Source organism: Amborella trichopoda, chromosome 3 (assembly GCF_054954075.1).
Source record: "Amborella trichopoda isolate Santa Cruz 75 chromosome 3, AtrichopodaSantaCruz75HAP2 v2.0, whole genome shotgun sequence".
NCBI lineage: Eukaryota > Viridiplantae > Streptophyta > Magnoliopsida > Amborellales > Amborellaceae > Amborella > Amborella trichopoda.
Window position 1 is genome coordinate 50,583,932 of NC_142338.1, and position 13,344 is coordinate 50,597,275.

Consider the following 13,344-nt stretch of genomic DNA (forward strand, 5'->3'; position numbering starts at 1 on the left):
TTTATAAAAAAAAATACTAGAAATTAATTAAAATAAATAAATAAATAACAAAACAGTATAAAATTTTGAAATTTTTAAGGGCATTCTAGTTAATTTTTATTAAACTTAATTATATTTTAAATATTGTTTGCAAATGCACATGGCGGGCAATATAAATATGCACAATGTGAACTTATGTAGTAAAAAATATATATTAAAACAATATTCATTATTAAAAAAGGTAAGTTTAACAACAAAAATTTAAAGTATTTACAATTTTAAAAAATGAAAAAGAATTTTTCGACTGCCAGGCGTACCAAGTTACAAAAAATAACAGAATATATAGAATTTTGAGATTCGGGCAGCACAAATCCTCACATTCATTTTTTACCCAATAGGATCTTTTAAAGGCCCTGTCATACGTGGCATTTGGCTTGCGGACTTAGATTGCCCTCTCACTCAGTCACACGTTCCGATTCCACTTTCCGACATCCATGTCAGCATTTGGCTTACGGACTTAGATTGCCGTCTCACTCAGTCACACGTTCCGATTCCACTTTCCGACATCCATGGCAGCTCCACTGGCTTTCATGATTTATATTGGAAGTGGCACTTATCCTTGCTACACATCAGTCGTTGGGGAGAAAACTTCGTTTCTACACCTCAGTGGTTGGGGAGAAAGCTTTGTGAGATTTTTGGCTTGGAAGTTTTAGGTTGGTTTTTTGGCTATAATGGAGGGTCGAGGGTTTTGGTGTTGGCTCCAAGAATGATGAGCCTCAAAGGCGAACAACCTTTCTCTAACAACCGCAATTCATAAAACTGTCTCACCCTTTACCACTAAACCTATGAAAGCTTATCCAGTCTTAATTGACATTTTTTATTTCTCCTTTTCCTTTTCTTGGCTTTATCCAGTCTTATTGACATTTCCTATTTCTCCTTTTCCTTTTCTTGGCTTATTGACATTTCTTATTTCTTCCATGGGGATAATATCTCCTTTTCCTTTTCTTGGCTTATTGAAATTTCTTATTTCTTCGATAGGGGATAAATTATGAAAAGGGGAATAAAATTATAAAAAAAAGGCGCTTGTCCTTCTAGCCCGAAGGACGAGTGGGGAAGTCCTTCGAGCGCAGACCATGAGTGGGGAAGAAAGAAAAGACCATTCACTTTATTTATCCAGCAATAGTTTCTGTTCTTCCATCAATAATTATCATGATTTATTTCTATTTTCTTTTCAAAATATTCAAAGTTGGAACACAGTTCCGTATAAAGATTTGTAAATAAAATACCCTAATCATTCTTGCTTGAGGTTCATCGGAATAAACATATCATTTGAACAGAGCCCAGAGCCCAAACTATGAATGGGGAAGAGAAGACTATTCACTTCATTTATCCATCAGCAATAGTTTGGATTTTTCCATCAATGATACAAGAATCAGACCAGCCAGCGAAGGATTTGGCCCAACAACTTGTCAAACAGCTTGGAACAGATTTAAAAAAACAAGAATAATCAATATACTACAAGAGAAGTTGTTCCCAACTCTATTTAGCCGGTTGAACCCATACCAAAACCGATTAAACATTAATTTTAACATTTTTTCGACCAAACCCAGTTTTTGGACTAGATGGATCGGTCAACCGATCCAACTGGACCGTCCAGCCCTGCCTTGACAACTATAGTTTCCATACAAATTAAAGATCAAGCTCCAACTCATAAAAAGTTCCAAAGTGCAGCACATCATTCCAATACCCATGGAAGCCTCATGTGAGGACTGGGTCACCGGGCATACAAACAGAATCAGAAGGTCACATGTTGACCTTCAATGATAAGAAACTACCATAGAACCAATACATGCACGCACACAAGCACCCCATAGCACCAATACACACGCATGCGGGCACACAAATATAGAGCGAGATCAAAGAGTAATCTTAATTATTATTGTAAATGTCCAGATAACACCCTTCTACACGTAACAAATCCAAATATCTTCCCTTTTCAAAGAGATAATTCAAGCCCATCTATACTAGTTTCTCTTACAAACGAACTCAGGAAATACAGCCAAACAGATTTATCAGAGCCTAGCATTCAACAGAGTCAAGAGTCAACAAATTCGAACAAGAGCACACCACACTTTCTTCTAACCGATACTGCTACCTGTATATCTCAACTTCGCTTCCTGCCATTGGATTACCCATAAAAGTACTGCCGCTTGTATGCCACAATTTAGTGGCTCACTAATTTGGCACAGGAACTGAACCATCTCCAGGAGTATCTTTTTGGGTTGTTTTAACTTTTCTTTTATAGCCCTTCCTTCATAGAAAACTAAATTAAGAAATGACTCGAAGTGGGATGGCCTGAAGGCCAGAAGGCTACTTCAAAAGACCAGTCCAATAACTTTTATCTACAGTACCTCTTAGCACAGAACAACTTCCTCCTATGAAATGGACATGTCCAGAGAGATTCGTTCTATGAAATGGACATGTCCTGAAAGATGTCATCTACAAAATGGACATGTCTAAAATCCCGAAAGAGACAAGGCTACTTAAAAGGTCAATCTAGTCACCTAAAACATAGAGATAAATACTTTAAATATTGTGTCATAGCCACACCACAACAATGAACTAACACTAAATTGGACACCCCATTTTTTGTCGGAACAGGTACAAACTGACGACATCAAGTCATACTTAAATCGAAGCTCAGGCCATGCCAAATCTCGAAACTGCTACAACTGGACATTTCAAAACATCAAATCTACCCACTATCAAAAATGTAGATTTCCACTTGCAACAAACCCTCCCTACCAATTATTCAAAAAAAAAAAAAAAAAACTACCTACCATACAATAGATTATGAAAAACATTCCCCGTATTCATATCCTCAAGAGAGGGAAAACACTTCTATATTCAAATTTTTAAGTTTCAAAAACCAATAATGTTCTCATAATCAACAACTTTTAATTAGTGTTAAATTGAATATCTGGGAGGCTCAATACATACTTGGCCTCATCATCAGCTCTTACAATATGCAGCAGAGTTCACCAGGTGAATATTGTTGGGACTTGGGGGGAACCTACTGCACTCAGACACACTAATGCTCATGATTCCTATTCCAAAGCAACATTAAATTCAATCCTTGGAGAGTATCTTCTAACTCAATCCCCACAAGCAATGAATTGGGAACCTTTCAAGAACATAGCATTGAGTGCGACTCATTCTGATGACGAATCCAACCTCATGACAAATTTGATCTTTCATTTTTCTAAAGGTATCTTCCCTAAGCAAAAACCACCTAACAACTTTTAGTTTAACTCAAGGAAAGGTACTCGTGTTACCACAATCGGTAAAATTTGCACTTCTGCAGCAATGGTAACAAAAGAACAAATATTAAAACCCGATGACCTAGGATTACCAGTCCAAAAGAGATCATGCAAGTGACACTATCCTTATTGTGCAAAATATTGTCAAGTCATAGGGTGCTCTTCTCCTCATCAGTGAATTCATACCGACATAATAAGACTCTGATTGGCATCTTTCCAAGTCAAGCAACAGTATTGCTGATGAGGTAATCAAGTATTCATCCTCCAACCCTGCCGCAGGGGGGAGTAACTTCACAATAAAGGGAAAAAAATGCTTTGCAACAAGACAGACACCCAGCAATCTAAAAAGTTTGTGCTTCAAGAGTTTAAACACAGAAGGGAACATGTATCCAGATCACCACTACTTCAGAACATAGAAGTCAAGTGCAGGGTTGCCCCTACATATCTAAGAGATAGAAAACCATGAATTGCCCTCTACAAGACTTCCAGTTCCACGCCAATCATCTCATCTTGAAAAACACCTCTCAATATCTCACCCCTTTTCTCTATCTCCTAACTAGTTGCATCCAATTCCCAAAAAATACAAACCTTATTCAGCACTTGATTCAAGTGGCTACATCTATGATACCATTCAATAGTTAGCCAAAAGATGGTGGTTTTTAGCACCAGAAGTTGAGATGAACACAGCCATAGTAAGCACTTTCCATATACAACCATCTCATAAAATGCTTCAAGAACACATGCATGCTAAGGTATACTTGGAGATGGCAAGAATTTCACCTTACCCGAAAAACTAGCAAGGGCACGCCTCTTTTTTATGGGTTAGCACAAGCTCATACCTGGAAGTGAATATGCATGCCTCAGATAGAAAATTTGTTGTTCTTGTCAGACCCCCTTTTTTTCTGGTGCAAGTCCTTAGGATTGCATGGTTTACTAATCAAATTCTCATTCCACTTTGGATTAGAACATAGAGATGTAGCATAATTGAGAACCCCATTGCCAGTTTGATTCTTTCTCATGGCCATACTGAGATTGTTGCCACTTAAAGAAAACAGCCAAAATGCAGAGCAACAATATAAAGCATCTCAAACTTTACAAGTCAAACTTTGAATGTATAAAACTTCATGATCCATCCATTGGAAAAGCCTCTAAAGGCATTAAGTTTAACATGTATTATATGCCATGCCTGGTCCTTCGGTAGAGAACTTAGAATGCATAAAACCTCATGTTCCATGCCCTAAAAGCCAATAAGTTTAAGATGCATTACATATGCTTGGAAACAATGCATAAAACCTGATGATCCCTCCAATGGAGAAGCCTTCGGAGCAAAACGTTCGGCATATAATACAACACCAAGTATGGGCTTTCTTTAATTGGGTAAAGTTCCCTTTATATCAAGAACTCAAGTTCCCTAGAGGAAGAACACTTCAATTCGAATCAATCTTGTCTTGAGAGATAAACTTGCCCAAAGCCTGTAGTGTGACCCTCAACCTCAAACCACATAAATAGCCTCTTACACAGAAAAACAGGATGGATGTACATGCTTAGTAATTCTTTCCTCTATCCAAGTGTGTAGGCGTCAGTTATAAGCTTCAATTAAACCACAGCCTACACCAGCCTCCTGCAATGTAATATCTGTGTAATGGAGAAAATATCACATGTGACCACACAGCTCCACACTCGCCAACTATATCACCATAGCAAAACTAAAGTAGCCTTCCAAAGAAGGATCTCATCAGCAAAAATTACAAAAACTTCCTAAGTTACTAGAAATAAGGACCAATCAAATGAATGTCAAACTGAGAAACAGAGCAAAACCAGACCTCAATAATATGAACCAGAACCGCTGCCGCCCATGTATCCACCACTTAAGCCACGACTAGAGTAGATTGATGAGTAAGAACCACTACCCACCTTCATAGCCAATAAAAGATAGAAGAAAGTGTAAAATAGATGCGAGAAACAACAGGAGGCCTACCAATAACAAACACAACATTTGAGAGCAAATTTAAAAGTAACATACATCAGGTCCACCAGGCAAGTAGTCACTTCCATAGCTTGATGAGTACATTCCACCAACTTCACTATTGCTTACAGAACCTGAAAAGACAACTAAGACCAGGTGACCATAGGATACAAGTTTGGCAACAACAGCTAATTCCTAAAGGCCCAACACATGCAACTGTTACTCAAAGCTAGAAACAGCTTATACCTCCATAACCCATGCCATGACGACTGTCGTACATTCCATGAGAATCATGTCCTGAAATGGAGCTTCGGCTGCTCCCACCATAGCCCAAATGCGAACCCCTTCCAAGCCTGCACATGAAATCCCAGAACAGCACAAGCCATTGGATACTGTTGCTGAACATAACAATTACATCAAAAGAAATCGACGAATGCACAAATTTTTTTTTTTAATATGTGGGAATGCACAAATTTTTTTTTTTCATATGTTTAACTTTGTATAAAGATAAGGGATTACAGGAAACGCAAATAATATTCAAAGAAAGAAATCGACAAATGTGCATAATCACAATGAATAGGATCATATGCTCCAAAAGGAGTAAAATTGTACATATGCTCCCTCCAGCAAAATCCTCACTAGGAGTATTTTGAAGACCCAAAATTTTGGGGATATAACGTATACTCAACCTAGTGAGCACCCTTGGAAGAAAAAAAAATAGTGACCAGAAGAAAAAATGGGGAAGGGTGAGGGGAGCAGCATAGTTTTGGATTGTCAGATCTATGCGTTTCAAGAAATCAATTTTTCTATTATTATTTTAATGAAATTAATAATCTAGTGATTCAGAGTTGGCCCATCAAATTTCATATCAAACATCCTCCTAATTGGGTGTTTTGACCAAGGGAGCAAGTGTATGCTATGGCTGCCAAGAGTGTGTTACACGCCCTAATTATGAATGAAAAGAAGTGTATATATGATTCATAGCTCATAAATGAACCTTGCAGTTTCACCAAAAGAACCATCTCCATACTGAGAAGCACCACCACCCACTCCATAATCCAGACGAGCCCTTGAATGCCTAACACTTGTGTCAGCATACCTTGGTGTAGCATCACTCTGGTAGAATCCAATAAGAATATCACATATTCATTATAAATCAACTCCACCAAACAATCAAATTTATTTTAACAGTAAAAAATTACAATCATTAATACCCACCAGTGATGAATATGGGCGCTTAGACCCAGAAATAGAATCATACTCACGACCACGCCCTTCACGGTAACTTGGAGGCCTATCAAGACGACGCCCATAGCCTTCATCGGGATATGGCCTCCTTGCCGCACCACGTGAAGCGCTGCGAGGAGCACTGTCAGAATATGCTGATCCTCGAGAAGGGTAGTCATCCCTATAGGAGGGCCTTCTCTCTACAGGTGCCCTAGGAACAAACTCTGGTGCAGCTCGACTTCGAGGAGGGGGCAGATCATCACGCCTGCTATGATCCCTTTTGCTGCTCTTAGGGTATGGTGGAACTGTCCAAGTCAAGAAATTTCACATAAGCAACAAAACAAGGGAGATATCAAGAGCAATCTTACCTAGAACGAGATGTAAACGAAGGTGAGGATGAATGGGAAAGAACGCTAGTCACTGACCTCGAACTGATACAAAAAGTAAGAGAAGTGGGGCGGGGGAGTAAGAGAGAGAGAGAGAGAGATACCAGGGGGCCTCCTGTCATATGATCTACCAGGAGGAGGCAAGTGCCTAACCCTCTCGGGTGGCACAGGTGCAACTGGGCGCCTGTCTCTGAAACCCAAAGGCCTCCTTAATGCACGGCTTGGGATTGGAGCCCCACGCCCCCCAAGCCCGCGAGGAACACGAGCAGGAAATCTCCTAGATTCTAAGCGTGGAGCACCACGACCTGCCCAAGGAGCTTTCGCCCCCCTCATTCCACCACGACCAACCTTAAAATCACCTCGAGCACCACGCTTTGACACTCTACCCCTCTGATGTGGCCTTGACAATCTTGCCCTAACTTTCACCTGTAGGAATTCACAAAGAATCACTTTAGAGCCATTTGTTGTGCATAAAGGAAGTCAGCCAACAATGCAATATATCATAGTACATGTAATGAAATCACATAAGCAAAATCAACACTGACCTTACTATCGCCTTCACCAAGTTCAGCATTGTTAATTCCTTCAACACATGCCACTGCCGCATCGTGGGTGTCAAAAGTAACAAAGCCAAAGTCATTCCTTTTAGCCGATGGCATATTGCGTGCAAGTTCAACTTTCTCAATATCCCCAAACTTTTTCAGGAGCTCTTTGACGCGATCCTCGTCCCAGGAAGGAGGAATACCATCAATAAAAACTGTTTTGACCTGAAGTAAAATAGAAGATTCATCCCAATATCACTCATTTATTTTTTCCTTTTTTGTTGCAGAAGCAGAAAGACCACTCAAAACTGAGGAATTCACTGGGAATAAGAAAATTTGAATCAAGTGGCTAGGGATGAGATAGCACCATATAGTATCTAAAGTAACTAAGAACACTTCTGCAAACACACGAACACAAAAGCACAAATACAAGAGATAAGGACACTACTAATTGAATGTGAACTATGTAGCCCATGACATCAAAGTTCCAAGAAATTGGTTTCAGAAATTGTAGATACCTGTGCCATTATTTCATCATCTGGCTCAATGAATGAATCTGCAAAAGCAACCTTAGCAGTCCTATCAGTTCCAAAAACAACATCCCTTTTCTGCAAGCGCTTATATGCCTCCATAGCTTCTGAACGGGAAGCAAATTCCAGGAAGGCAAAACCACGATTCATTCCCTCATTGTTGCTATCTTCAACTAATGTCATATCTTCAATGTTCTCAATACCATAGTGTTTCAGCTTCTCCTTCAACTGGAAAAAGGGTTGAAACAACAGCCGTATATCTCGTTGGAACCAACCATTATGGAAACATATAAACAAAAGATAAGGATGAAAACAAATACTCCAACTTGAGTTCAAACAATTACTCACAGCTTCCTTTGTCCATGTCTTGCAAATGTTACCAAGGAAGAGTGTGTCGCTGTCCTGACTAGGAGAGACCCCACACTGCTTCCCATTAACCTAAACCATAGAGGTCATAAAGAGATGGTGTTATCCCCCATACAACTAGGTAATTATGTAATAGAATATATGACAGCATTATATTCCAAGGGGAGAGTATATATACCACTGGATTCTTCAGTTCTGTGACAGCTCGTTTAGCGTGCTCAACAGTTGCAAAGCGTATGAAGGCAAAACCCTTGTTTTTCTTGGTCTGCAAGTTCATCATCAGCCTCACTTCGGCAACTTCCCCAACTTCGCTGAAGACTTTCAGGAGATCCTCCTCAGTAGCTTCCTTGTCCAACCCTCCAACAAATACCTCAAACTCCTTGCGCTTCCGACGTTCCTTAACAACTTCATGGTGCTCTTCTTCCTCTCTATCTGCGACTTCATCACGCTCTTCTTCCACCTCTTCATCTTCCCCTTCACCTTCAACATCCTCGCCACCATCTTCCATCTCCTCATCAGCACCATCACCCTCTTCTACCTCCTCGACATCACCCTCTTCCTCACCTCCCATGACCTCCTCTTCTTCCTGGATGTCATCATGCTCAATTCCTCTCTCATCATAATCTACACCTGCATCTTCTTCAGGCTCCGACTCTGGTTCATTGTCCTCCAGTTCTAGCCGTTCACCTTTCTCATCCTCATCAGAAACTTCCTTGCTCTCCTCTGCATATTTCAATCAAATAGCAAGCTTTCTATCAAGAGCATTTGGCAATACACCCACTACTCTGCCAAGTATGTTAGAGAATAATTAAGGACATGGACATTTTCATCTTTAACATACCAGATCCCGATTATGTGAAACTGAGTACAAACCACATCCCTGTTATATGAATACCATACATTCAAGGAGAGCCAATCTTGAACCACTGATCGGTGGATAGACAGGAACTGACTTTAGGCTCCTAATCCAGTCTCATAATTGATGTCCTACATGTGATCATAATTACATTTTCGACCGGTCTATTTCTACTTGTTGTATGTCGCATATATCATGACAGTTTCTTTTTTCTTAATTGATCATGCCATAGTGTTCTTTGAAATGATATGGATTTTTCTTTTTCCTCTGAAAGTTAAGGGTCATAAAGAAAAATCATAACCTGAATTCAACAAACCAACCATATAGGATCTATGCATCACAGGGCATTAGGCAGATCACAAATGCCTTTAAGATGGTTTTTACTTGTAGGATATTCATATCAAAACTATACATCAGTGCCATATGAGAAGAGCATCGACAAACATGGCAACGACTAAACCATTATATAGAGATAACCATGAGAGATCATTGGATGCAGTAACTGAAAAGCTGGCAGACAGTATAGAACTATATTGGGGAAGTATGACACAATATATGGATCACAAAACTGCAAAGAAGCACCATCTTTTGATGTATCAACATAATAGTATTAGAATTCCAGCAGTGCTTAGACCAAACTTTTGACTGTTATGTTAAAATATTTGAGAATAGAATGGTCATCTTGCATAACATAAAGTTGTACACTGGCCACAAAGAATGAAAGAATGCAACAAAACAAATACGATGCATACAGGCCGGGTAAATATATTGGCAATAACATAACCCAGACAAGGCGCATGCGGGGAAATGATCTTTTGGGCATAAATTCCATATGCATGCCTAGGACAGAGCATGCACATGATCTTTAGGGCAAGGGCCAGCGAAAGGTCCAAAGGTATGACGGTAAAAACTATGTACCTTTCTAGAATATGCTGTCCAGGTCAGCGAAAGGTCCGATGGTATGACAGTAAAAACTATGTACCTTTCTAGAACATGCTGTCTAGGCCATTCACGGCAGAGGAATAAAACCAAATAATGATGGATAGAAGAATCAGCAAATAAAGAAGACAGCCATAATCCCATATTTAGAGCATAACGGATATCTAAAAAAATCACGGGCATACTCTGTGAATAGAAGAATGGATGATTTGGACCATTAATATGAAGCGTTCTTCTGAAATTTAAGTGGAAAGATCTTGTAAAAGCGTCTCGTAAGTTTTTCGACACGTGTGCTTATATATTATTACAATGTCGATGTTCATTCAGAAAAAAAAAAAGTCTTGTAAAAGCATAATACCCATATTATAGTCATAGGAATGACCCTCGTAGCTCCTGGATCCCATCCCATTTTGAAATGGATGATAAGATTCACCATGACAACTTCTACATAGCAGTTAAATTCATGGCCCCTCACAAGATCGGTAGGATACAGGAGACAGGAGCTTCTTGTCCACCTTCTTGATACATGCATGACTTATACAGGTCATGCAAATTATATAATATGTTAACCTGGGTGCTGAAATGATAAAAATCCATTGTCTTAAGGATGACAATTTCACAGAATATATGTAAGATTGGTATAGCACTCATTTTCAGAAAAAACTAGCAGGATGTTTGAAACAACCACGAATTTACATGGACACATGCATACCCACAAAATCACATATTAAAAAGGAGGAAAAATGGCTAAGGCAATATGGTTGCACTGAAAATATAGGTAATATGATTTTTTTGTCCGGCTTGATGACCAAAAATAGTTTGTCACCTTATCTCGTAGTATATACAAAATTGAATATAGAGAATGTAACACATAAAGATAATAAGTATTTTTATTCTCAAAAAAGAAAGAAGATGATACCTATGTACAGAAAGATACACAGAAGGGATATCTGGCTATCTGCCATACTTTTCAAGGCAGGCGGTGGATCCGTTGATGAGACCACCGCAGCTAATCTCAACCATAGATCTCAAAATAGGACAGTGGAAGAGTGGCTCACCAGTCTATTGTAATCATACACAGCATGAGTATAAGACACTTTCACATTAATCAAAAGGTGGAAACAACCCAGAAAAAAGGCACAGGTATGAAGCCCACTATATCATGTGAGAATAAATTTGATCCAAACAACAGTGAAACTGTCATCAAACCCTAAGATCGTGCTCCTCAAAACAAAAAGAATCCCTATCATACTTACAAGGAAAAGTTCAAATAAAGATGTAGAGAAGCACGACGAAAGTACACCCATGATTTTTCTTGCAATAATTTAGAGGAGGTATCACAATATGAATGAATACCACTGAGAAAACTAATATTTAGCACAACAACAGCTAAGAAGTTTGACATCCCCATTGAATTCAGCAATTAAGGCAAAAGATTACAGTTTGAAACAATAATCAAGAAGACAGTAGCTCTATGAACAAGGAAAACGATAAAGAAAGATTGAAAGAAAACAAGATCCACACAAACCTTTAAAATCAGAAGAATCAGTTACACCATTAACACCAGGTTGATCCATATCAGTTTGTATCTCTTCAACAACAGGCTTTACTGGTTCTTCTTCCTTTACTTCTACTTTCGTAGGTAAGACTTCTTCTTTCGACCGCAATACCTCTTCCTCAACCTTTTCAGGCGGAGTTTCAACAGGAGGGGGTGCCTGAGATTGAGCTTGAGCCAAGGCCCTAGCTGAGGCTCTAGGACCCTTTACAACCTTTTTGACACCAGGGGTGCCACCACCCCTCTTCACTGCACGAGGTGGCATTGCTTCAAACCCTTAAAACTTGCAGATAACAAGCTCTATAAATCTGCAGAAGCAGAGAAAATCTATAAAATTGCAGAGAAACCTAAAGGAAATAAGTTCTCCAATAAAGTGGAGGATTAGGTGGTGGAAAAACGGAAACCCTAAAAAAGGATGAAGAATTTCACAGAAAAGATGAAATATTAGGTCGGGGGGGGCGAAGAAATAGAAGAAATCAAGGGAAATTGCAGGGAGAAAGGCGGTCGCGGTGAAAACGAAAAACCCTAAAGAAAAACCCTAATAAAAAGACGTCTCGATCTGTATACAGGGAAACCCTAGATTTTTTTGGATTCGGCGGACCAAACTGATCCAATCCTTTGATAAAATGACAACTAACCTTTCTCCATCTGAAATAGATGAAAGTTACTCTTTATTTGTCTCCAATGACTACTATGTCCTCGGTCTTTTGAGGAAAAAATTAGGTGGTCCCAATTTCTATAAGGACCGGGTCTTATATTAAAAAATTAAAAAAAATAAAATAAAAAAGGTAAAATATCGTCTTAAAAATACTTTAGGCATGGAAAACTATATCATATTTTTTAAATTATTTTTAAGATAGAATTATAAAATTTGTGGCTCAAAAATATAATATAGCTCTTACATCACCTTGATTACTTAAATAGTCTACATAATATTATGTGTTATGATATACACTAATTTTAAGGCTTAAAATCTTAAATTTTTTTACAATAAATATAATTTTTTATAAATATTGAAGTGCAGCTTTTCTTACTAAATAATATTTATATAAAGTTGACACTTAAAAATATAGAATTAAAGGGACCTCTAAAATCATTTGAAAAATGTTGTTTTGATATTGGAAAAACATCTAACTTATCATCTCGACATCGAGATGTATAGATATCGAGAAAATAAAAATTTCAAGTCTTAAAAATAGTACATCTTGCAACACATTATCTGGACTATCCATTTTCAATATTTTCATGCATCCATAAATCTGCTTGATTTTAACTATTTTTGGTATTCAAAATTTTATAATTAAAAATAAAAATAGTTTCTCGCACCATCCTAAGTATTTTCAACATGCAAAATTGTACCTCACTACAAAGTTTAATTTTATATTTTTTTAAGGTCACAACCTTATACAAACACCCTTATTTTAATAAGACTATACCCCTTATCAAAACCTTATCCAAACATTTTAAAAAAATTTTAAAAAAGGAGCAAGCAGCTTGGGATTTTTGGCCTCTTTCTCTCTATCTCTCTCGGAGACGACTCTTGCCTACTCTATCGCTCTCCAAAAAGAGTTTTTGGCACCCCTTTCTTTTTTCGATGTGGTTTGTATAGAGCCGAGGATACAAACAATCAAAATAAAGCGCACCATTAAATAGTGTTGAGAAATGTGGTCTTAATATT

At 38.3% G+C, this 13,344-nt stretch overlaps 1 protein-coding gene across 1 annotated transcript; it reads right to left on the bottom strand.

Annotated features, from left to right (window-relative positions):
* Positions 1–4,390: 4,390 nt before the first annotated feature.
* On the bottom strand, positions 4,391–12,183 carry LOC18429148 (RNA-binding (RRM/RBD/RNP motifs) family protein). The gene is made up of 12 exons (XM_006838440.4): positions 11,640–12,183; positions 8,495–9,039; positions 8,299–8,388; positions 7,939–8,178; positions 7,424–7,645; positions 6,983–7,304; positions 6,484–6,797; positions 6,263–6,381; positions 5,512–5,618; positions 5,323–5,399; positions 5,123–5,213; positions 4,391–4,934 (listed from the first exon to the last, which is right to left on the bottom strand). The coding sequence occupies exons 1-11, from the start codon at positions 11,929–11,931 to the stop codon at positions 5,124–5,126; spliced, it is 2,418 nt and encodes an 805-aa protein (XP_006838503.1). The 5' UTR covers positions 11,932–12,183; the 3' UTR covers positions 4,391–4,934; position 5,123.
* Positions 12,184–13,344: the final 1,161 nt, after the last annotated feature.

Bases quoted from the DNA above. Each gene is read 5' to 3' on its own strand.
- LOC18429148 (XM_006838440.4), bottom strand. From the start codon at position 11,931: ATGCCACCTCGTGCAGTGAAGAGGGGTGGTGGCACCCCTGGTGTCAAA. The intron at 8,179-8,298 runs GTGAGTAATTGT...CCCTTTTTCCAG, and splicing joins AGACATGGACAAAGGAAGCT to TTGAAGGAGAAGCTGAAACA. The intron at 5,400-5,511 runs GTATAAGCTGTT...TTGTCTTTTCAG, and splicing joins TCATGGCATGGGTTATGGAG to GTTCTGTAAGCAATAGTGAA.